Genomic DNA, 24,065 nt, shown 5'->3' with positions numbered 1-24,065 from the left:
TCTAAAAGAAATAGATATGTATGCAAGCAATAAATGTTTAAATAAGGGTATAATGAATGTTATGTAAGTGTTGTAGGTAAGAATTTATAGACTAGCCTTTAAAATTTTTATTATGGGTATGTATTAGTTAATGTTAACCAAAAAAAACCCCACAGAATTTATAGAGGATAACTTCTAGCTAGGCTGAACAGAGAGGAAGTAATAATTTACTTGAATTTTAAGAAAATGATGGCTAATATTTCAGTTGGCAAAGACTGGGGCCAGGGGTGGGGAAATGACTGGAACAAAGGTATGAAAGTGGGAAAGTGAAAAGGCATATTCTAGCTGTTGATTAGTAGGTGTAGTTGATTTGGAGCCAAGAATTCTTAAAGTGGAGTAGTTGATGATTGTCAAAAATTATAGTTAAATTCACAGGAAAGCAATTGCCAAAGGTAATAGTTAATTTCAGATTAAGTAACTGTCCAGAGCCTAAATTTTCCCCACTGTAAATTAAGGTCAGATGAGATGATCCCTCACCTATTTAATAGGTGTTCCATAGATTTTTGTTGAATGAATAAGTGAGTGAGCAAGTGAGTGAGTGAAAGAGATGTCTTTAGCTATTTCCCTTGACATCAGTGCCTTCAAAATTTGGAATTTTGATAGGCAGTGGGAAATTAACAGTTGTTGATAGTAAAATGATATAACAACTTTAGTCTAAAAAGAATAAGTCATGTTTTTTTCCCTATAAATAACGCTTATGTGTTTTAAAATTTGTTTTTCTTATTTGCAAAGCAGGAATGGAGACACACACAGACTTGATGAATAAATGTATGGATACCAAGGGGGGTGGGGGGTAGGATGACCTGGGAGATTGGCATTGACATATATATACTACTACGTACAAAACAGATAACTAATGAGAACGTGCTGTATAGCACAGGGAACTCTGCTTGGTGCCCTGTGGTGACCTAAATGGGAAAGAAATCCAAAAAAGAGTGGATATATGTATATCTATAGCTGATTCACTTTGCTGTACAGCAGAAACTTAACATTTTAAAGCAACTATACCCCAATTAAAAAAGAAAGAAATGAAGGAAAAAAATAGTTTCTTTCTATAGGAATCATTGGGTCCCTGTCTGGACAATGAATTGTCAGGGTGCTTTTAACACTTAAAATATTGAGTCTTAAATGTGTTAAGTATTTTTGTATAAAAATATTTAAAAAGTGAATGTGAGAGTTTAGAAATTTTTACAGCAATTTAACATTTTGACTGTATTTTGCAACATAATTTACATGAGATTAAAAAAAAAGTAGACTTTTATTCTAAAAAGTTTGAGAACCTCTGGTCTAATGGTTCTGAAGTTTTTGGCTTTGGGTAGATGAAATGCCATGATTATATGAACTGATCTTTTTCCAAGTTATCTTTTTTTAAGGATTCTAAAAGAGTGTGATTAAAATGTATTCATCTGAAAAGTGACTTCATAATGGAGCCTAAGAATATTGCTGTTCAGTTGCTTAGTCATGTCCGACTCTTTGTGACCCCATGGACTGCAGCATGCCAGGCTTCCCTGTCCTTCGTCTCCTGGAGCTTGCTCAAACTCATGTTCATTGAGTTGGTGATGCCATTCAACCATCTTGTCTTCTGTCATCCCCTCCTCCTCCTGTCTTCAATCTTTCCCAGCATCAGGGTCTTTTCTAATGAGTGAGTTCTTCTCATCAGGTGGCCAAAGTATTGGAGATTCAGCATTCGTCCTTCCAGTGAATATTCAGGACTGATCTCCTTTAGGATGGACTGGTTGGATCTTCTTGCAGTCCAAGGAACTCTCAAGAATCTTCTCCAACAGCACAGTTCAAAATCATCAATTCTTTGGTGCTCAGCCTTCTTTATTCAATTCTCACATCCATACATGACTACTGGAAAAACTGTAGCTTTGGCTGTATGGGCCTTTGTTGACAAAGAAATGTCTCTGCTTTTTAATATGCTGTCTAGGTTTGTCATAGCTTTTCTTCCAAGGAACAAGCATCTTCTAACTTCATGGCTGCAGTCACCGTCTAAAGTGGTTTTGGAGCCCAAGAAAATAAAGTCTCTCACTGTTTCCATTGTTTCCCCATCTATTTGCCATGAAGTGATGGGATCAGATGCCATGATCTTAGGGTTTTTTGAATGTTGAGTTTTAAGCCAACTTTTTCACTCTCCTCTTTCACTTTCATCAAGAGGCTCTTTAGTTCTTTTCTGCCATAAGGGTAGTGTCATCTGCATATCTGAGGTTATTGATATTTCTTCTGGAAATCTTGATTCCAGCTTGTGCTTCATCCAGCCTGGCATTTCACATGATGTACTCTGCATGTAAGTTAAATAAGCAGAGTGACAATATACAGTCTTGACATACTCCTTTCCTGATTTGGAACCAGCCTATTGTTCCATGTCTGGTTCTAACTGCTGCTTCTTGACGTGCATACAGATTTCTCAGGAGGTAGGTAAGGTGGTATGGTATTCCCATCTCTTTAAGAATTTTCCACAGTTTGTTGTGATCCACACAGTCAAAGGCTTTAGTGCAGTCAATGAAGCAAAAGTAGATGTTTTTCTGGAACTCTCTTGCTTTTCTATGATACAGTGAATGTTGGCAATTTGATCTCTGGTTCCTCTGCCTTTCTAAATCCATCTTGTACATTTGGAAGCTCTTGGTTTATGTTCTGGTGAAGTTTAGCCAAAAGGATTTTGAACATTACCTTGCTAGCATGTGAAATGAGTGTAATTGTGTGGTAGTTTGAGCATTCTTTGGCATTGCCCTTCTTTGGGATTGGGATGAAAACTGACCTTGTCCAGTCCTGTGGCCACTGGTGAGTCTTCCACATTTGCTGACATATTGAGCATAGCACTTTAACAGCATCATCTTTCAGGATTTGAAATAGCTCAGCTGGGATTCCATCACTTCCACTAGCTTTGTTCATAGTGATGCTTCTTAAGGCCCAGTTGAATATAACCCATAGGGTAGGTTTTATTCTTGATGAAACTACCTTAAGTTGGAAATAAAGTTAAATCTTAAGATTCTCATATTCTCAATTTGTATGACTTATAATCCTTACTATTAACCTGAAGTTCAACTTTGTATTCATTCAGCTCTTCATGATACCACTCTATTTTGCATTATAACATTTCTCAATAATAAATGATAATTAAATAAGACCCAGTAATTGTCAGTCATATAGTATTGTTTTCCACATGCTCCTCTGTATTCCCAATTTCAGTTATCAGTGCCCTGATATGCCCATTAGTCAAGGCAGAAGAAATTTTGTAGTCATCTAGACTTCTCCATTTCTCATTAATCAACTGTTTTTAAATTGGCACTGTGTCTTTTCAGTACACCTCCTAAATAACTCATATTTATCTACCTTTCTCTCTTCACTGCTGCTTCAGTTGAGATTTGCATCCTTTTGTGCCTGGCCTCCATCAATCAGTAGCTTTCTGATTAGTGTCTCTGCCCTAACCCTCTTTCTGCCTCCATGGTGATTTTTCTGAAACATAATACTGATAAATACACATCTAAAAAGCTTTTCGATTTACTATTGTCTATGACAGTAGCCTTGAAATGTCCTGTGCAGCAGTTGAATCTTTTCTTAAAATATAGGGACACATACCTGTGGCATGGCATTCAAGGCCTTTAATGATTTAGTTCCTGCCTCATCCTTGTCATCCCTGGACCTGTGCCCTAGATTTCAGAGAAGCTGAATCTCTTGAGTTCTACAGTCACTCCTTGTTTTTGTTTTTTGGAGTTTTTTTGGCTTATTTTAGCAAGAATTTTTCCTGGAATACCTCTACTGTTGCGTCTGTCTCATATTCTGTTCTTGTCTCAAGAATGTCACCTGAATCTCCTGAGTGGTAATAGTGTGTGCTAATGGGTGAGTTCTTGCAGAGGTCCCTAGATGACATCAGGATGGGGCCTGGTCATCAGGACTAGCCATGGTTAGGTTAGAACTTTCAGCCCCCTCATCCTACCCCCACTTCTGGGGAGAAGAGGGGGCCAGAGATTGAGTTTAATTGCCGGTGGCCAGTGATTGAATCAATTGTGCCTACACAATAAAACCACCATGAAAACCTCTTAAACAACAGGCTTTGGGGAGCTTCTGGGTTGGTGGACACATTGAAGTGCTGGGAAGGTGCTATGCCCTAGGAGGGCATGGAAGCTTTGCCCCTCTTCCCTTTACCCCTTTTACCTCCTTTGCATCTCTTCGGTTTGGCTGTTCCTGAGTTATATCCTCTATAATAAATGAGTAATGGTTTAAATAAAGCATTTCTTGAGTTCTGAGTCATTCTAGAGAATTATCAAACCTGAGGAAGGGTTTGTGGGAACCTCCACATTTTTTTAGCTAAGTAGGACAGAAGTGCAGATGGCCTGGGACCAGGTACTTGTGACTAGCATCTACAGTGACAGAAATTTGTGGGACTGAACTGTTAAACCTGTGGAGTCTAATGTTAATTAACTCTGGGCAGTTAGTGTTTGATTGTAACATGCCCAGGTATTAGAGATTTGGTGTTGGAAAGGTGCCACATATTTGGTGTCAGGGTGACTTAACCTCAGTTTACAAATGAAAGCAAACCAAAGCTTCAAGAGACTGCTCAGCTTATTATTAAATTAGTACGTGGGAGTGCTGTAATTCAAGAGTCCTCTTAACCATATCTTGTTTTGTTTTTAATAATAATGTCCTTGAGGGAATGAACCTTCCTTTTCTTCTAACATATTAATTTTTTTTATTATTTATTAGTCATGTGTTCCAGTCCCTTGAACTTAATTGAATGCTTTCATCAATTAATGGCCTTGATAAAATTGCTTGTAATTTTGACTGTTATTTGTTTGGCCAAAGTGATGTTACTTATCCTTGTAAAGTTATCAGGACAAACAGCTGGGGAAGTGCAAGCTCTTAAGCTTGTTTTTTTTTTTTTTTTTTTTTTAGTTTCTTCTGTATTTTAAATAGGACCCAAATATATCTGTAAATAAAAATAACTTCCAACCCATTTGGAAAATATCCCAGACTTCCTCTTCACGCCTTGCAAAGTTGCTGCTGTCTAGTCTTTGTTACTATTTGTTTTTTCCCTTTAAAATAAGTGACCCTCCTAGGAATAGCTTAATCACCAGATGTTTGGTCAGCAGTATTCCACTTATTCTGGTTTTGTAGTTCTTCTGAAATAGGCTTGAAAGGTAATCACTGCATTCCTTCTCTAGTTCTAAAATGATTTTACTCAATTGCTCTTGAAACTTAACCTTGGTAAGTGATTTGGAGCCAAAATGAAAAGAGAAAAGATAGGATATATATATATTTTATACTGGTCCTTTATGAATTGATGATTTTTCATTGAGAATTTTCACACTCATTTTCAGTTTGAGAGGTTCTTAGTGTTTAGAAATGAAATTGTGGGAGTTCCAACAGAGTATCCTTATTTTTTAACTGAGGAAATGAAAGTTGTCAAGGTCAACTATCGGAGAAGGCAGTGGCACCCCACTCCAGTACTCTTGCCTGGAAAATCCCATGGATAGAGGAGCCTGGTAGGCTGCAGTCCATGGGGTCGCTAAGAGTCGGACACGACTGAAGTGACTTAGCAGCAGCAGCAGCAAGGTCAACCATAAAGCTGGTACTTTGGCTTGGTGAGAGACACACAGGATTTAGAATCTTTCTGATGTAATTTTCAGCCTACCATGAATCCGGAGAATTGATAACATCAGTCTGTGACAGCAGTAACATTGTTTAGCCTGGAAACAACCTTTGTGAATTTTCCAGATTATTGACAGTGTTTGAAAGTATTTGATGTCTTCAGGACCAATAAACTCTGCCATGTACTTTTATTTTTTTCAATTAGTAGATATTTCAAATTTCCAAAAATAGGAATCAGTTCAGTTGCTCAGTTGTGTCTGACTCTTTGCGACCCCATGAATCACAGCACACCAGGCCTCCCTGTCCATCACCAACTCCTGGAGTTTACCCCAACTCATGTCCATTGAGTCGGTGGTGCCATCCAGCCATCTCATCCTCTGTCGTCCCCTCTTCCTCCTGCCCCCAATCCCTCCCAGCATCAGAGTCTTTTCCAATGAGTCAACTCTTTGCATGAGGTGGCCAAAGTATTGGAGTTTCAGCTTCAGCATCATTCCTTCCAATGAACACCCAGGACTGATCTCCTTTACGATGGACTGGTTGGATCTCCTTGCAGTCCAAGGGACTCTCAAGAATCTTCTCCAACACCACGGTTCAAAAGCATCAATTCTTCGGTGCTCAGCTTTCTTCACAGTCCAACTCTCACATCCATAGACCTCCTTTTTCAAATATATCATGTATAAAAGAATGTACAAAACAGATATAAGTGGTATTTAATTAGAATAGAATTTTAAGCATAATTTTGATTTATTGGAAAATAAATTGAGAAAATTCAAATTTTTGAAATGCTATATTAGAATATTTAACTTCCATCTCTAGCTTAAAATAACTGAATGAATGTACCATAGTTCATTTCACCAGGCCTCTCTTGATATTTAGGTAGTTTCCATTCTTACTGCTTTTACTCACAATGCTGCAGTGAATAAAATATCTTTATCATGTATATGTGTATCTGTTTTCTGAGGATAAATTCCTAGAAATATAATTTCTGTGTCATTAGAATGTATTTTAGTTTTGAAAGATATCAAATGGTTTCCAAAAAATTGTATCATATATATACATTGCCACCAGCAATATATGAGCAAGCTTAATTCCCTCCTGCTCTCATCAACATGGTATGTTAGTTTTGGTCTTTGCTAATCTGAAAAATTGTGTCTCAGTATAGTTTGAATCTTCAGTTTTTATTATATCTAAAGTCAAGTAACTTTTTATATGTTTAAGGGGTGTTTGTGTTTCCTCTTCTGGAACTATTTGTTCATATCACTTTGCCCATTTAAAAAATTGGGCTTCTGCTCCTCTTATCGAGCAGTAGGTTCCTTTTATGTGTTATGGTTTTACCTTTTTGTGATGTAAGTTGCAGATTCTTTTCCTCATTTTTAAATTTCTCTTTTCCCTTTGATTTTTGCCTTTTTCATTTTATGGATATGTAAACTCAAATTTAACATGCCTAAAATGGAATCTTGAATTTCTTCCCTTCCCTTAACCTGCTCCTCTTCTAGTTTTCCTCACATCAAGAAGCAACAACCTTCATCTACTCAGAGCCCAAGTGCCAAACCAAGAAGTTACCTTTGATTTCTTTTTCCCTCACTTCCCCTCTCTAATCCATTCCCAGCTGTATTGGCTTCCTATCCAAATATATCCTGACTCTATCTGTCTCTCTTCATGGGTACCTATTTATAGTCCATCCCACCCTTATCCTTTCACCTGGGTGGTTGCAATGGCTCCCTGGTTGTTATACCCCCAAATTGATAGCTCCCTTTCGAGGCACAGAGCCTTTCTCTACTCTGTAGCTCGTGTGATCTTTTCAAAATGAAAATCATCTGACTGTCATTCTACCCCCAAACCTACCTCCCATTCTTGTTCAAAACCCTCCAGTGACTCCGTCTCATGATAAAGATAAAACTACTTAAACAACTTGCTCTTTTTCCAGCCTCACCTTGTACTGGGTTATTAACCACCCAACCCTTCCTATCTTTGAGTCTTTTCTGTCTGCCATGTTCCCTCCTCAGTTGGGATTTTTGCATAAATCATCCCTCCTCTGTAAGTTTATGTCTGATTGTCCTGGAGATCTCAGCTCACTGAAACTTTTCTCTGGAAAAGCCAACCCTCCCTAATCAGGTAGAAAAACTTGTACAAGCCCTTGTAGAGCTTATATCTCTTTTTCATAGCACTTATATTGCAATTTACACTTACTGTGTGATTCTTTGATAAACTCCCTGAGGTAAGGGGTTTTATTTTCTTTACTAGTATGTTCTCAGTGTCTGTCATTGTGCCTGGCATATAGTTAACTCTCAAGACATATTGAATGATTGCTTACTTTTAAGTTCTCAGCTTTGGAGTTTGAAGAATATATTGATTTACCCTTTCTGAAAAAATATGACTATATTTGCTCTAGGTCAGTCTTTGTTCTCTTTTTTCCCCTGTGGCTTTCCCAAGACCACTGAGGTTCACAGTCTGATCTCCAAAGTCTTAAAGCATTTCAGATATAAAATGTACATAGGCCAATGGTCTTGAATTCATTTGAAGTCCGTAGGTATTCTTCAGTGGTTTTGGCTTTCAGTTCCTTCTTTTTTTTTCCATCTGGGAAAGAGAGTGTGTTTTGTTGGTTTGGTTGGTGAGGGGTTTTTGGTTTGTTTGTTTTTAATTTTTTGGGAGGTTGTTTTCCAGTCGCTCAGTCATGTCTGACTCTGCAACTCCATGGACTACAGCACACCAGGCTCCTCTGTCCTTCATTATCTCTCACAGTTTGCTCAAATTTATGTCCATTGAGTCAGTGATGCTATCTAACTAAATTGTTCTCTGCTGCCCCTTCTCCTTTTGCCCTCAGTCTTTGCCAGCATCAGGATCTTTTCCAATGAGTCTGCTCTTCCAATCAAGTGGCCAAAGGATTGGAGCTTCAGCTTCAGCATCAGTCCTTCCAATGAATATTCAGAGTTGATTTCCTTTAGGATTGACTGGTTTGATCTTACAGTCCAAGGGACTCTCAAGAGGCTGCTGCTGCTGCTAAGTCACTTCAGTTGTGTCCGACTCTGTGTGACCCCATAGATGGCAGCCCACCAGGCTCCCCTGTCCCTGGGATTCTCCAGGCAAGAACACTGGAATGGATTGCCATTTCCTTCAATGCATGAAAGTGAAAAGTGAAAGTGAAGTCGCTTAGTCGTGTCCAACTCTTCGCGACTCCATGGACTGCAGCCTACCAGGCTTCTCTGCCCATGGGATTTTCCAGGCAAGAGTACTGGAGTGGGTTGCCATTGCCTTCTCCACAAGACACGTCTCCAGCACTGCAATTCCAAAGCATCAGTTCTTCAGTGTTCAGACATTTTTATGGTCCAACTTTCACATCCGTACATGACTACAGTAAAACCATAGCTTTGGCTTATATGGTGCTTTGTCAACCAAGTGATGTCTCTGCTTTTTAATACACTGTCTAGGTTTGTCATAGCTTTCCTTCCAAGGAGCAAGTGTCTTAATCTCATGGCTGCAGTCACCATCCACAGTGCTTTTGGAGCCCAAGAAAATAAAATCTGTCACTGTTACCACTTTTTCCTCTTCTCTTTGTCATGAAGTGATGGGACCAGATTCCATGATCTTAGTTTTTTGAATGTTGAGTTTTAAGCCAGCTTTTTCACTCTCCTCTTTTACCCTCATCAAGAGTCTCTTTAGTTCCTCTTTGCTTTCTGCCATTAGAGTGGTATCATCTGCATATCTGAAGTTGTTGATATTTCTCCTGGCAGTCTTGATTCCAGCTTGTGATTCCTCCAGCCTGGCATTTTGCATGATTGTAGTAGTAGAGGACAATAACAGACCACATTTTCTGATCCACATCAACACAGTAAAATGGTTCTCAACTTCTGTAAGTTTGTTCTAAATTCAGTTGTTTAAATTTAGAGATCAGAGCAAGTTACCCCATAAAAACCATGGTAAAACTGATACATTTTCATGCAAGGGCTTTCAAAACCTTTTAAACCGATAGTGTTTCTTAAACAGTACAATGTTAGTGTGAACTCCAGTTTAGTTCTTTTTTTTAAATCTGAACCTTGAGGTCCTCAGATTCTCAGGAAGGGCTGGGAGTTTTAACAGGTTTGGCAGTACTAGGAGAAATATCAGGTAACTGGGTAAGAGGTACATTGACTTGGTATTGGATTCCCTAACTTGTGGAAAGACCCTAAGGGTAGAGGGGAGGCAAGATACATGTTTCACAATTAGAAATTTTTATTCTATTAAACTGTGTGTATATTACTCATGATAGTCAAATATCAGTTTGATTTAATTATGAGAACTGAATTACAGAGAATGGATTGATTACTCTTTACTATTGGAGGAATAAAGCAAAATGAAGGTCCTATTTATTGTGTCAGATGGTCCTATTTAGGAAGAAAACTAAGTAGGAGTGCATTATCTCTTCACCTATAGTCAATATGGAGAATTCTCTGTAAGAGAGTAGGGTGTTTTTTCATAAGGGTGTGCTTTCCACGGAAACGATTTCTTTCCATACATGGATCACGAGTTTCAAATTTCAAACCATTTGAACTCTCTTATTATAGCAGAAGTTTTGTTGTGTACCACATCATTCCTGTCCAGTTTCAGTGACAAAATGATTCTCTCATTTGTATGTATAAAGACAATGCCAAAAATGAAAACAAAACTCATGATTCATCTGATTTTGTACTTTCTTTCTTTCAGAAGAAAAGACCCATTGAGATGAAGATTATAATTTCAGCAACAAAGGAAGCATTTAAGGCTCAGGCAGCCCTTAAATTCAATACTAGTAATATGTGAAGTAAATTATAAGCCTTACATTTCTCTCAGTTCTTGTAGGTACATACTTGCCAATGCAGAGACAAGATTGCTTAATTTTAGGTGCATTTCTTAGTTCAAGACGGGGGTTTAGTCACTTAGTTGTGTCTGACTCTTTGCGACCCCATGGACTGTAGCCCACCAGGCTTCTCTGTCCATGGGATTTCCCAGGCAAGAATACTGGAGTGGGTTGCCAGTTCCTTCTCCAGGGGATCTTCTCAACACAGGAATTAAACTCGGGTCTCTTGCATTGCAGGCAGGTTCTTTACCAACTGAGCTAAAGACAGATAAACTTAAAAAATCATTCTGTTATTTACAAAGTTAATAGAAATCAAATTCTCAAATAATTTTTGAGAGATTTTACAATCTTTTTATTGGAAGGGACCTTAGAGGACATCTGATTTAGTGTATGACTCTTGTGCCTGACTTTTCTGGCATGGCCAGGCTAAACTGCTTTCAGTGGCCTCTTCCTGCCCCCCGCAGGTCCCCTGCTAGTCTTCTGTGCTTTGGATTACAGATCTTCTCTGTTTCTTGAATTTATCAAGCTCTCTAAGACTCTGTGACTTCCCTGGTGGCTCAGATGGTAAAGCATCTGCCTACAATGCTGGAGACCTGGGTTTGATTCCTGGGTTGGGAAGATCCCCCAGAGAAGGAAATGGCAACCCACTCCAGTATTCTCGCCTGGGAAATCCCATGGACAGAGGAGCCTGGCAGGCTATGTCCATGGGGAAGCAAAGAGTCAGACACGACTGAGTGACTTCACTTCAAGACTCTGTATTGCCTTGAATACTCTTCTCACATCCCTGTTCCCATGACTTGCTTCTTGACATTAAGCAGATTTCAGTGAAATTTCACCTCCCCATACAGGCCTTTTCCAGACTACCTTATCTACCTGCCCACCCCCCCTGCCCCTTTCAATCTCCAAAACTCTCTACCATATGACTGTTTTCTTTCCTTCATAATAATTGTCACTATCTGGAATGATCATGTTTGTTTGTTTATTGTCTGTCTCCTCATTGTCTCTATGGGAGCAGGGGCTGTGTTTGTCTCCTAAAGCATCTCTGATGGGCTGGCCCAGTGTAGGTGTCTGACAGATATTTATAGAATGACTAACCATTAATGGTTCATCATTGTCCAAATCACTACTGCACTGATATATCTGCTTTTTACCACTTTACTACCACTGATCTTAGTTATTCCCCCTGAAATAACCCAAATCACCTGTTTGATTCCCTCTTTTTCAAGGAGTTTTCACACATTGGGATGCCAGTCATCTCTCATTGAGGCGTATCTTGTCCAGTTTCCTCACCAGCTCCTCATCTGGCGTGATTTTGAAGTGTGGTCATCATTCAGATGATCTGTCACTGGGAGTTTTTGGTTTTGCTGTTGATACCCAACACTAGACACGTGGGATTATATGGAGTCTGGAGAGAGATGGTTCAATTAAACTTTTTTTTGATTGATGTAATATTGAAATGCTCTATCTTTGATAAAAATTATCTTTTGCCTCCATATAAATGCCATGAAACTATTTATGTATGATGTCAGTATCAGAATTATTTTTAACTTGTTAAAACCTTGTTTTATTGTGAAATACAACACAGAAGTAGGTAAAACAAATTTACACTCTAATGTATATTTAGCTATCACTCAAATCAAGAAATAGAATATTACTAGTGTCCCAGAAAGCCCTCCTATGTTATCAATCTCAACTCCTCCCTGGAGCTAATTAATATCCTTATTTTTAAAAAAGACACTTCTTTGATTACTTATTTTTTAAATAGATTTACCACTTATATATGCATATCTAGCCGATATAGTTTGTAATTCAGCTTTACCTGTTATAAAACTATGTATAAATGAAATCAAGATTGCTCTGAGAAATATCAACAACCTAGGATATGGAGATGATGCCACTCTAAAGGCAGAAAGCGAGGAAGAACTAAAGAGCCTCTTGATACAGGTGAAAGAGGAGAGTGAAAAAGCTGGCTTAAAACTCAGCATTCAGAAATCTAAGATCATGGCATCCAGTCCCATCACTTCATGGTAAATAGAAGGGGAAAAGTAGAAGAAAAGACAGATTTTATTTACTTGGGCTCCAAAATCACTGGGAACAGTGACTGCTGCCGTGAAATGAGAAGACACTTGCTCCTTGGAAAGAAAACTATGACAAACTTAGTGTATTAAAAAGCAGACAGATCACTTTGATGACAGAGGTTCGTACAGTTAAAGCTGTGGTTTTTCTGTAGTCATGTACAGATTTAAGAGCTGGCCCATAAGAAAGGCTGAGTGCCGAAGAGTTGTACTTTTGAACTTTAGTGCTAGAGAAGACTCTTGAGAGGCCTTTGGACTGAAAAGAGTCAAACCAGTCTATCCTAAAGAAATCAACCATGAATATTCACTGGAAGGACTGATGCTAAAGCTGAAGTTCCAATCCTTTGGCCACCTGATGTGAAGAGCCCACTCACTGGAAAAGACCCTGATGCTGGGAAAGATTGAGGGCAAAAGGAGAAGGGGGTGGCAGAGGATGAGATGGTTAACAGCATCACCAACTCAATGGACATGAATTTGAGGAAACTAAGAGATAGTGAAGGACAAGGGGAGCCTGGTGTGCTGCAGTCCACGGGGTTGCAAAGAGTTGGACAGACTGAGTGACTTTCCAACAGCAACAACACTACAAGCTTAGTTGCTTAAAACAGCACCCATATATTACCTCACAGTTCTGTAAATCAGAAGACTGGGATGGTATGGCTGGGTTCTCTGCTTAACGTAATACTGATATAAAGCTAGAGTTTAGTGTGTTGACTGGGGCTGCGTTCTCCTTTGTCCTTGATTAGTTACCAAGTTGAGATCCAGCTCTTTTTGATCTATTTTTGTGTGTTTTCTATTTCATGAACTTCTGCTCTTATTTCTTTCTTTATATTTTCTTTGGATTTATTTTACTGTTCTTTTAAAAAAAAAACCTCTTGAGATTGATTCTTAGTTTATTTTTTTATATTTTGTGATATATGCATTTATAAGGCTTTTGATTACCTCCCTAAGCATTGTTTTAATTTCTAATGAATTTGTATTTTTATTTTTAAATGTTTATTATGATTTCTTCTTTGACTGACATGAATTATTTTAAGAATGTTATTTATTGATTTCTAAACATATGAATGAAAAGTGAAAGTGTTAGTTACTCCGGCGTGTCTGACTCTTTGACACTTTACCCGCTGTAGCCCGCCAGGCTCCTCTATCCATGTTCTTCTCCAGGCAAGAATACTGGAGTGGGTAGCCATTACCTTCTCCAGGGGATTTTTCAGACTGAGGGATTGAATCTGGGTCTCCTGCATTGCAGGTGGATTCTTTACTGTCTGAGCAAACATATGAATATTTCTTAATTATTTCTTTTGTGACTAATTTGTTGCATACTTGCATTGTGGAGAGAGAACATCCTCAGACTAAATCCTTGTAATTTGCTTTGAATTGCATTTCAGCCTAGCACATTATCAGTTTTTATAAATGTTCTATGTGTGCTTGGGGGAAGAAAGATATTCTACAGTTCTTTTCATTTGTTTAAGTTTTAAAAATGAAAGTATTATGTATACTTTTTATGCTGTCTGTGTTGAGTTCCCTTGGTGGTATTCTGTTTTCCAGTTCTGGAATTCTAATTTCTTTCCCCAGTTTGTTCTACCTTGTGAACCTCCCAGTTCTGTCAAAATGTTCAACCCTTGGGTTTTTATTCATTCAACTCTATAGTTGTCTCACAATCTAGGTCTGATAATCCTGATATTATAAATTTGGGGGGGGCATTTTCTGTTTTGGTCATTTCTGTTCTTGTTAATGTTATATGTATCTTGTTATCTTTGATTATGTATTGCATGAGCTAAATGAGAAATTATCTGTAGCAATATTATGATGGCTGCGTTCTTGTTACCCTCCTGCCAACTGCCCCCACACCCTGCACCCTACCACCTGCTGCTACCCCTTTCAACCAGATAACTGTTGGCACTAACCATCTGAATGTGGGACCACCTCAATCCCAGGGACACTTAGAGGTTTACTTAGGTCACTCAGGTCTGTTCTGGGACTGGTTTCTTTCTGGTTTCCTTTATCCTAAGAGTATAGCTCTTGGGGTTTCAGCTTCAAGTGAGTGATGCTTATCATACTTTCTTCTTTTGAAACACTTTTACCTTTGACCTTCTTGCCCCTGGATTTATGAGTTTCAAGAGCAAGCCTGTTTTTCTCCCTATTTTTCTGAATCTTCCTTCAAGTGTCTGTGAGCTAAAATTGTTTTGGATGATTTGGATTACCTCACTGAGTTCTATTCCTTTGCCTTGATATCAGCCAGGTAATTCTTCATAGCCTTCAGTCTTGGGGATTTTTAGGCTGTTCTTTAGAAATATTCCCTCCAGCATTTGTATTTGTTCTCAAAAGGACATTTCATCCACGGTATTTAGTTACTTGAAGCTGAAGTGTCTGAGTTTTTAAGGCCTTGAAAAATTATTTCAATTATTTCAGTATTATTCATATAAAATTGTAGTTAAATCCAATTTGGCTTTAAGTTTTTCCCTCAATTTGAATTCAGTTCAGTTCACTCAGTTGTGTCTGACTCTTTGTGACCCCGTGGACTGCAGCATGCCAGGCTTCCCTGCCCATCACTGACTCCTGGAGCTCACTCAAACTCATGTCCATCGAGTCGGTGATGCCACTCAACCATCTCATCCTCTGTGGTCCCCTTCTCCTCCCACCTTCAGTCTTTTCCAGCATCAGAGTCTTTTCCATTGAGTCAGTTCTTCGCATCAGGTGGCCAAAGCATTGGAGTTTCACCTTCAGCATCAGGCCTTCCAGTGAATATTCAGGACTGATTTCCTTTAGAATGGACTGGTTGGGTTTCCTTGCAGTCCAAGGGACTCTCAAGAGTTTTCTCCAACACCACAGTTCAAAAGCATCAATTCTTTGGCGCTCAGCTTTCTTTATAGTCCAACTCTCACATCCATACATGACTACTGGAAAAACCATAGCTTTAAGTAGATGGACCTTTGTTGGTAAAGTAATGTCTCTGCTTTTTAATATGCTGTCTAGGTTGGTCATACCTTTTCTTCCAAGGAGCAAGTGTCTTTTAATTTCGTGGCTGCAGTCATCATCTGCAGTGGTCTTGGAGCCCAAGAAAATAAAGTTTCTCACTGTTTCCATTATTTCCCCATCTATTTGTCATGAAGTGATGGGACTGGATGCCATGATCTTAGTTTTTTGAATGTTGAGTTTTAAGCCAACTTTTTCATTCCTCTTTCACTTTCATCAAGAGGCTCGTTAGTTCTTTTCTTTCTGCCATAAGGATGGTGTCATCTGCATATCTGAGGGTATTGATATTTCTCCCAGCAATCTTGATTCCAGCTTGTCCTTCATCCACCCCAGCATTTTGCATGATATACTCTGTATAGACGTTAAATAAGCAAGGTGACAATATACAGTCTTGATGTACTCCTTTCTCAATTTGGAACCAGTCTGTTGTTCCATGTCCAGTTCTAACTGTTTCTTCTTGACCTGCATACAGATTTCTAGGAAGCATTTCAGGTGGTCTGGTATTCCCATCTCTTTAAGAATTTTCCACAGTTTGTTGTGATCCATATAGTCAAAGGCTTTGGCGTAGTCAATAAAGCAGAAGTAGATGTTTTTCTGGAACTCTCTTGCTTTTCTATGATCCAGCAGATATTGGCAGTTTGATCTCTGGTTCCTCTGCCTTTTCTAAATCCAGCTTGAACATGTGGATCAATTTGAATATTGGGAGTTAAAAGACTGTTCTTGACACCTGTGTTACATGTTTACTCACACATTTAAATTCTGATTCCCAGGGTTTACATTACTTGATTTGCATAGAGAATAGGTGGGACCAAATGTTCTTTATATATGCTTACATATATAACTTTTGTGGGTGCTGAGTCTTCTTAATAGGAATAACTTAATTTTTATCCCTAGTTTCCTTTAAAATGAGCTGTACCATTCTTGACAGAGAGTGGAATATTTATTGTTTCCTGGGTGTTCTTCCAAATCAGCCATAGAAAAGAATGATTCATTCTCAGAAACATTCTGCACATCTTTTACCTGGAAACTGACTGACTTAGATCTTCATATGTTGGATCCTTCCTGTTAGTGATATTCCACTTCAAATGTCACCTTTGTAGAAGGGCCTCTTTGAGTACTCACTCCTTGTTTCTCCCTTCATAACATGTATCATTATCTGATAATAATCTTGCATTTTATCCCCCTTAGTAAAATGGGAAGCACCATGAGGGTAAGGATTTTGCCTGTCTTGTTCACAACTGTCTCTTGTCTTATTTACTCTTTCTCTGAATCATGTTAGGCAGTCAGTAATTTTTTTGCTTAATAAATGAATGAATAGAACAAATGTTTATTTCTTGAAAATATTTGAAATTGTGACATCATTTTCTCTAAATGTCACAGTCATCCTTTAAAAATGTGTGGTTCCATTGAATTAAAGTTGTTTTCTAAAATAAGTGTTGTGTTTGCTTTCTCTTGCCTTTTTTCAAAAACGATTTTGGTAAATATTGAGTGAAAAGTCAGACAATAAAAAATCTGATCTAAAGTGTTAGAGTGACAAATATTTAGCATTAGGGACCACTGTGACTTTGATATATATTGAGCTGGAAGGAGGTCAGTGTGACTGGAGTGGAACAATCAAGGGAAAGAAGAGTCAGAGATGACATCAGAGGAGAGGAGATTAAGACCTGATGGCTTATGTGGACGTTGACTTCCACTCTTAATGATATGGGAGGCCACTGGAGAATTTTGAGCAGAGAAGTAACATAGAGGTGAGTGTGGACTATAGGGATATTAAAGTATGGCCTACTTCTAAGCTCTCATGTCAGTTCCACTGGCTATTTTGTTTCTCTCTGCCAAGACCACCCTGTCTTAATTTTTATAGCTCGGTTCTAATTCTCAGTATATTTGGTAGAGAGTATCTTGCCAGATCCTCCCCTCAAGGCTGAGCCTTCTTATTTTTCTTATTTGGAAGAGTATTGGCTGTACTTGGAATTCTGCTCTTCCATATATATTTTAGAATAAGCTTACTGTAATTCCTCAGAAAACTCTCTTGGGATTCTGATTGAAATTGCATTGCCTGTATAGATTAATATAGAGATAATTGATATCCTTTAGCCTTAAAATTAGAAAAACTTCATTGATCTAAGTAATCTTTAATGACTTTGAATAAACTTTACATATATATACACACAAGTACACACATATATGTGATATATATGCTTATGTATATGTGTGTATATATGTATAAACAGGTATATATATGTATGTGTATACACATGTATATATGTATATACACATATATATGTATACATATATATATTTGAATAGAGGTCTTAAGTAAGTCCTAAGTGTCTTTTTTGTTGTAAAGATGATTTTTAAAACTTACATTTTCTGTTTCTTTTTGATGTTTACAAATACAGTTGATATTTGTATACTGAGTTTATATTTAGCTTGTTAACACTTATAATTCTAATAATTTTTAGATTTCTTTGCATTTTCTTTTTGTTTGTTTTGCTATTTCTTTTTTAAATTTTTTAAAATATAAATTTATTTATTTTAATTGGAGGTTAATTACTTTACAATATTGTATTGGTTTTGCCATACATCAACATGAATCCGCCACAGGTATACACGTGTTCCCCATCCTGAACCCCCCTCCCTCCTCCCTCCCCATACCATCCCTCTGGGTCATCTCAGTGCACCAGCCCCAAGCATCCAGTATCATGCATCGAACCTGGACTGGTGATTCATTTCATATATGATATTATACATGTTTCATATAAACAATAATATCTGTAAATTCTGGTTTTCTCTTTCCAGTCCTATATAGTTTATTCCTTTATTTATTTATTTTTTTACTTACTGAGCTGTCTGGAACCCACCAGGATAATGTTTAATAGTAATGTTAATAAGTATTAATAACAAAATTTCTTGTCATGTTCTTAATTTTTAAAGGGGCTATATCTAAATATTCCACATTTAAGAATGATATTGTAGGTTTTTTCAGATACTTTTATCAAGATAATGAACATTTAAAAGACATTTAATTATGGACATATTTCTCTTTAAATGTACATTCCTACCATTAGTATATAAAATGGCCACTTTTTGTGTCAGTACTTTATATCACATAGGATACTCAAATTTATTAAGTTTCAAATTTCATAAGCAGCAAAGAAAATTTCTTTACTGGTTTAGATTTTTTCTTCCTTTTAAACCAGTACTTTATGTTGATACAACTGTTCTTCTTAAAGATAGTATAGGTTTTTTTTTTAAGCAAAAAAAAAATTTCAAAATAATTTCAGATTTTAAAGTTGTAAAGATCATGTAAAGAATTTCCTGTTTCATGGAGTCTTGACCCAGATCCCCCAAATGTAAACATTTTATAATATTTACTTTATCATTCTTTCTGTTTCTCTTCCTCTGTATCTACATATATATTTTTTTCTGAATTGGTTTAACTTGCAAATTATCTCTAAGAACTTTGATATTCTCCTTTTAATTTTTTCTGTTAAGCTTTTTATTAGATTGTTCTAGAGATTTAGGCTGTGCTTTATTTATTTTATCAAAATTTAATTGACATATAACATTGGTTCCAAGTGTACAGCATAATGATTTCATATTTGTATATATTACAAAAGGATCACATAAGCCTGCTTATCGTCCATCACCACACATAGTTATGTATTCTTTCTTGTGAAGAGCACTTAAGACTTACTCTTAGTGTAGTCGCTCAGTTGTGTCCGACTCTTTGCGACCCCCTGGACTGTAGGTCACCAGGCTCCTCTGTCCATGGGATTCTCCAGACAAGAATACTGGAGTGGGTTGCCATTTCCTTCTCCAGGGGATCTTCCCAACCAAGGGATCAAACCTGGGTCTCCCATATCACAGGCAGATGCTTTACCCTCTGAGCCACCAGGGAAGCCCAAGATTTACTCTTAGCCACTTTCAAATATACAGTAGAGTATTATTAACTATAGTCACTATGTTGTACATTGCATCCCTAGGACTTGCTCATTTTATAACCAGAAATTTGTACCTTTGGATCACCACTCATCTTGTCATTTCTTAAAATAAGAGGATTGTTTTATGTAACCACCTTACTATTGTCAAAAAAAATTATAATTGATACAGTATTCTCTAATCTGTGGGCTTCCCTTGTGGTTCAGCTGGTAAAGAATTCGCCTGCAATGTGGGAGACCTGGCTTCGCTCTCTGGGTTGAGAAGATCCCCTGGAGAAGGGAAAGGCTACCCACTTCAGTATTCTGGCCTGGAGAATTCCATGGATTACAGTCCATGGGGTTGCAAATAGTCGGACACGACTGAGCGACTTTCACTTCACTATCTAATCTGTAGACTTTTAAATTTTATCATTTACCCTTTATACCAAAAAAAATTTTTTTCTTGTCTAGCATCCAGTCCAAGATCATGCATTATATTTAGTTATCATGACTCTTAATCTTCTTTTCTGGAACAGTTGCTTAGTCGTTTCTTATGTTTCATGACATAGACATTTTTAAAAAATACAGGCCAGTTATTGAGTAGAATATTCCTCAGTTTAGGCTTGTCTGTTGCTGCCTATGGTTAGATTCATGTTTTACCCTTTTAGAAGAATGTATGTGTATATGTAATTTACATACACATTTATATCTATTTCTTTATCTCTCTATATTAATAACTGACCTTACATGATTAACTCTTAATTCCAAACTTTCCCAATTTTCATATTTGTAACTTCCTTTTATGAGAATGAGACGAAACCCACATTATCCACAGTATGTTTACTTATTTGCTTAATTCTAGAATATACATAAAGAAGTTTCACATCTCTGTAAAAAATAACTGAGTATATAATATTTGTTTATATTTCTTTAATTCAAGGAAAGTATGTAGTTAAAATACTGTTTTCAAAAGTTGTGTGTGTGTGCTCACTCGCTCAGTAATGTCTGACTCTGCGACCCCATGGACTGTAGTCCACCAGGATCCTCTGTCCATGGAATTCTCCTGGCAAGAATACTGGAGTGGATTGCCATTTCCTCCTCCAGGGGATCTTCCGAACCCAGGAATCGAACTCACATCTCCTGCTTTGGCAGTGTATTCTTTACCACTAAGCCACCTGGGAACCCCTTTCAAAAGTTGCCTGGGGTTAATTCTTTTCCCTGCCCGGGCTCGTTCAGTGCAGTTATAGTATTCATTTCAAATATAGTTAAGTACATTTTTTTGATTGTGTTTCATTTTGGGTACTTCCCTCCTATTATTATTATTAGTAGTAGTGGTAGCATATGAAACAACGTGGTTTTAAAAGAACTGTACAAAAAGATTGGATAGGTTATTAGAGTACTGAGAAATAAAATTTATGACTTTTAATTGTGTTTGTTTTTTCAGGAAATCCTTTAATAATTCACATTAGGACAAATATGTGAAAGTTCCTGCCAACCTGTGAATATTTCTTCCTTCGGACATTTTTTGTTCTACTTACTCTACAACTTTCTTAGAAGTTCTCTTTTGATGCCATGTTCTGTGGCTTGCATCTAAAGAGGAGTTTGTCTTCATGAAGATTCCTAACATTGGTAATGTGATGAATAAATTTGAGATCCTTGGGGTTGTAGGTGAAGGTAAGTTTAACATTCTTTGAGGTTTTGAGCAATGTGCAATTATATCTACCACCAAAAAAGTTATTAATTCAAATTCTATTATGTCAGCTAGGCTTATTTTGACTAACTCAAAATTTATATAAGTTAAATTTTACTTAATGCATGAGAAATAAATGAATAAATAACTTCTATTTGTCTATGAGAATGACAAACCACATTTTATAAATTCTGAGCCTCACGATTTGGTCATATTTTAACATCTCTGAAATCAGGATGTGTGTTACAATCAGTAGCATGTCATGGTTTAATTGGCAGAACTTTTTCTTTCCTAGTAGTATATAAAATAATGCTTATAATCAATAACATCATCAATTTGGTAAAATATGGTAATTTGTTTTTTCATAAATCTTCGTAATTCCTTTTTTTGTAACTTTTGCTCTTAACGATAACTTTTTGGAGATTTTGATAAATGATTCTTTTAATAGTATAAGTTATTATAATTATGATTTCTTTATATCTTTAAAGCATTGTTACGAAAGTATTGGTATTTCAGAATTTTCAAATGTATTTTGAATTTCAAAAGAAGTTTTACAATTTACATATGTCAACAGCATAGTTCTGGATTTTAATATTAAGTTGTTAAATCCTTTTCAAATAACTAGAAACAATTAAAATATTGTGTAATCATTACGTATTTGCTTCAAGATCTGAAGTTTGAAGACAAAAAAAAAAAGGATCCTTTTTTCTTCACTTAGCTCCTTTTCGTCTTTTTAATTGGTATCCATTTTATAGATAAAATTCATTCTCAATGTCTTATTTACTATTAATTTTATAATACCTGATTTATTACTGTTTTTCAAAAGTGTTATATAGACTTATGCTGTAAAAATACTCACTGGAGAAGGTCAGCTCCTTGGATGTAACAAAGTTGGAATGTTTCAGATTCTGGGCCTAAGTTTTTCTGTATCATGACCTTTTTCTTAGTATGCCTATAGGTGATCCTCTTCTCAGGGATTAGCTTAGATTAACTACAACTACCAGTTGCTATTGTTGTTTTTCAGTTGCTCAGTCATGTCTGACTCTTTGCAACCCTCTGGACTACAGCATGCCAGGCTTCCCTGTCCTTCACCATCTCCCAGAGTTTGCTCAGACTCATGTCCATTGAGTTGATGATACCATCCAACCATTTCATCCTCTGTCATCGCTTTCTCCTCCTGCCCTAAATCTTTTCCATCCTCGGGGTTTGCAACTACCAGACTGGCATATAAATCAAAATATGTTAGTTTCAAGTTGTAGTCAGAACCATCATTGCTATTTTTTTTTCTTTGTAAACAACCTCAGATGCTTCTTGGCTATGAAATACATATACATTAAGGAAATTAAAAGCTGTCAAGCAAACTCTACATCCCTGCAGCCTAAACAGTGCATTTTCACCCCATAGAAAAACTAACATGGGCAGTTAAATGAGGATTGGATGATTGCCTAGTGATTGTGGAGTTGAATTGGATGGCTGTAATGGCTGGTTTCATCCTAACTGTGATAATAAGATTCATCCATCTCGACCAATTGAAGGATACTTATTCTGGTTCCCCAGTTTCTGTTGCAGACACATTTTCCAATTTCATTTCCCTGAAGTCTTCTTCTCAGACGCAAACACAGGCTTTGCCTGTCTGTAAACGTCAATCATTTCTACCAACTTCAGTTATCGTATATTACATTTTGATTCTCCTGATTAGATTTTTTCACATTATAACTTTTGCCTCAATTTCCTTGCTGTCAACTCTGTGTTCTGGGTTTAAGGAAATAGTTTATTGGCTGATTAATAGGATAAGTAACCCAAAAGGTAGTGATGTGTCTCATTTGAAATATATCAAATAAAGTGGGAGTGCTTAGCTACAGATGGTCAGAGATCCTTGGACTACTTATGCTGGTGCCATTGAACTTAGTATTTATGGCAAAAATATAGCAACTCTACTAGTTATTAATTGGAATGCTGAGGTGAGACCTGTACTATTTTGTGAGTCAGAGAATACATTCTAATATCCTAGAAGAGAATTTAATTGTCTCCTAGGAGAGAACATATTTGATAGGCTCCATGCTTGAGCCTACCCTTGTGAAACCATTAGCTCTTAAATTTTGAGTTCCCTAGAATCTTTTGAGGTAATTTTAATTGACTCTTAAAGTTATTAGGTCCAAATTGCATCTCTAGAAAATTTTCAACATCTCAAGTAAAATTTTCCTTAAAAAGAAAAACATTAAAAAGTACATGCTTGTTGGGGAAATGAGTTGCTTATACTCTTGGTTTATAAAAAATATATGAGAAATATTCATGCTTTCTTTGTATATGGCTCATTCCATTATCACTGCAGAATATTATCATTTTAGGAATCACTGTTATTCCATATTTTGATAGCCACTGTAAATATAATAGAACTTTGATTTTTTCCAAGAGCTGTACTTTGTATATGTGTCCCTAATTGTTCACTTCTTTTTATTATAGGAGCCTATGGAGTTGTACTTAAATGCAGGCATAAGGCAAGTACATGGTTTTTAAAAAGAAAATATCTGTGTGTGTTTAACATTTTTGAAACTAATGTATTCTGTGCATGTGGGCATATAATTAAAAATGTCTGTTTATGATGATGGTGATGCTTAAAGAAGAATTACTATGAGAACCTGAAAAAAGAGACTACTTTGGGTAGGCTTTATCATGATTGGATAGTCATTAGTTCTTTATACTCATGTGCTGTTTTTTTCAACTGACCTATATGTGGATGGAAAGCTGCCTAATGGGAAGAGAGAAAAGGTGGTAGAGAAGAAATCAAAGTAGTGGCAGATTTAATTTATGTCAAGAACTTAAGAGCAAGGAGGAGTTTCATGCAGTCAATATTTTTCTTGTAGAACCAATAATTTAAGATTGTTTATTGGGTCAGAATCCAGATTTTGAAGGGTAGTGGATAGGTGTTTGGTTATGAAATAGGGCTTGAAGTAATAGTGTATGAT

At 36.9% G+C, this 24,065-nt stretch overlaps 1 protein-coding gene across 1 annotated transcript in view; it reads left to right on the top strand.

Annotated features, from left to right (window-relative positions):
• Window positions 1–24,065, top strand: part of CDKL5 (cyclin dependent kinase like 5) — a 169,088-nt gene that overhangs the window by 40,922 nt on the left and 104,101 nt on the right. The window contains exons 2-3 of the mRNA XM_040266544.1: window positions 20,854–21,083; window positions 23,563–23,597. Coding sequence (XP_040122478.1) covers window positions 21,020–21,083; window positions 23,563–23,597 — 99 coding nt within the window. The 5' untranslated portion in view covers window positions 20,854–21,019. The remainder of the gene's footprint in view (window positions 1–20,853; window positions 21,084–23,562; window positions 23,598–24,065) is intronic.

The sequence above is a fragment of the Oryx dammah genome, unplaced genomic scaffold, assembly GCF_014754425.2.
Source record: "Oryx dammah isolate SB20612 unplaced genomic scaffold, SCBI_Odam_1.1 HiC_scaffold_23, whole genome shotgun sequence".
Classification (NCBI taxonomy): domain Eukaryota; kingdom Metazoa; phylum Chordata; class Mammalia; order Artiodactyla; family Bovidae; genus Oryx; species Oryx dammah.
This window is presented reverse-complemented; position numbering and strand designations above follow the sequence as displayed.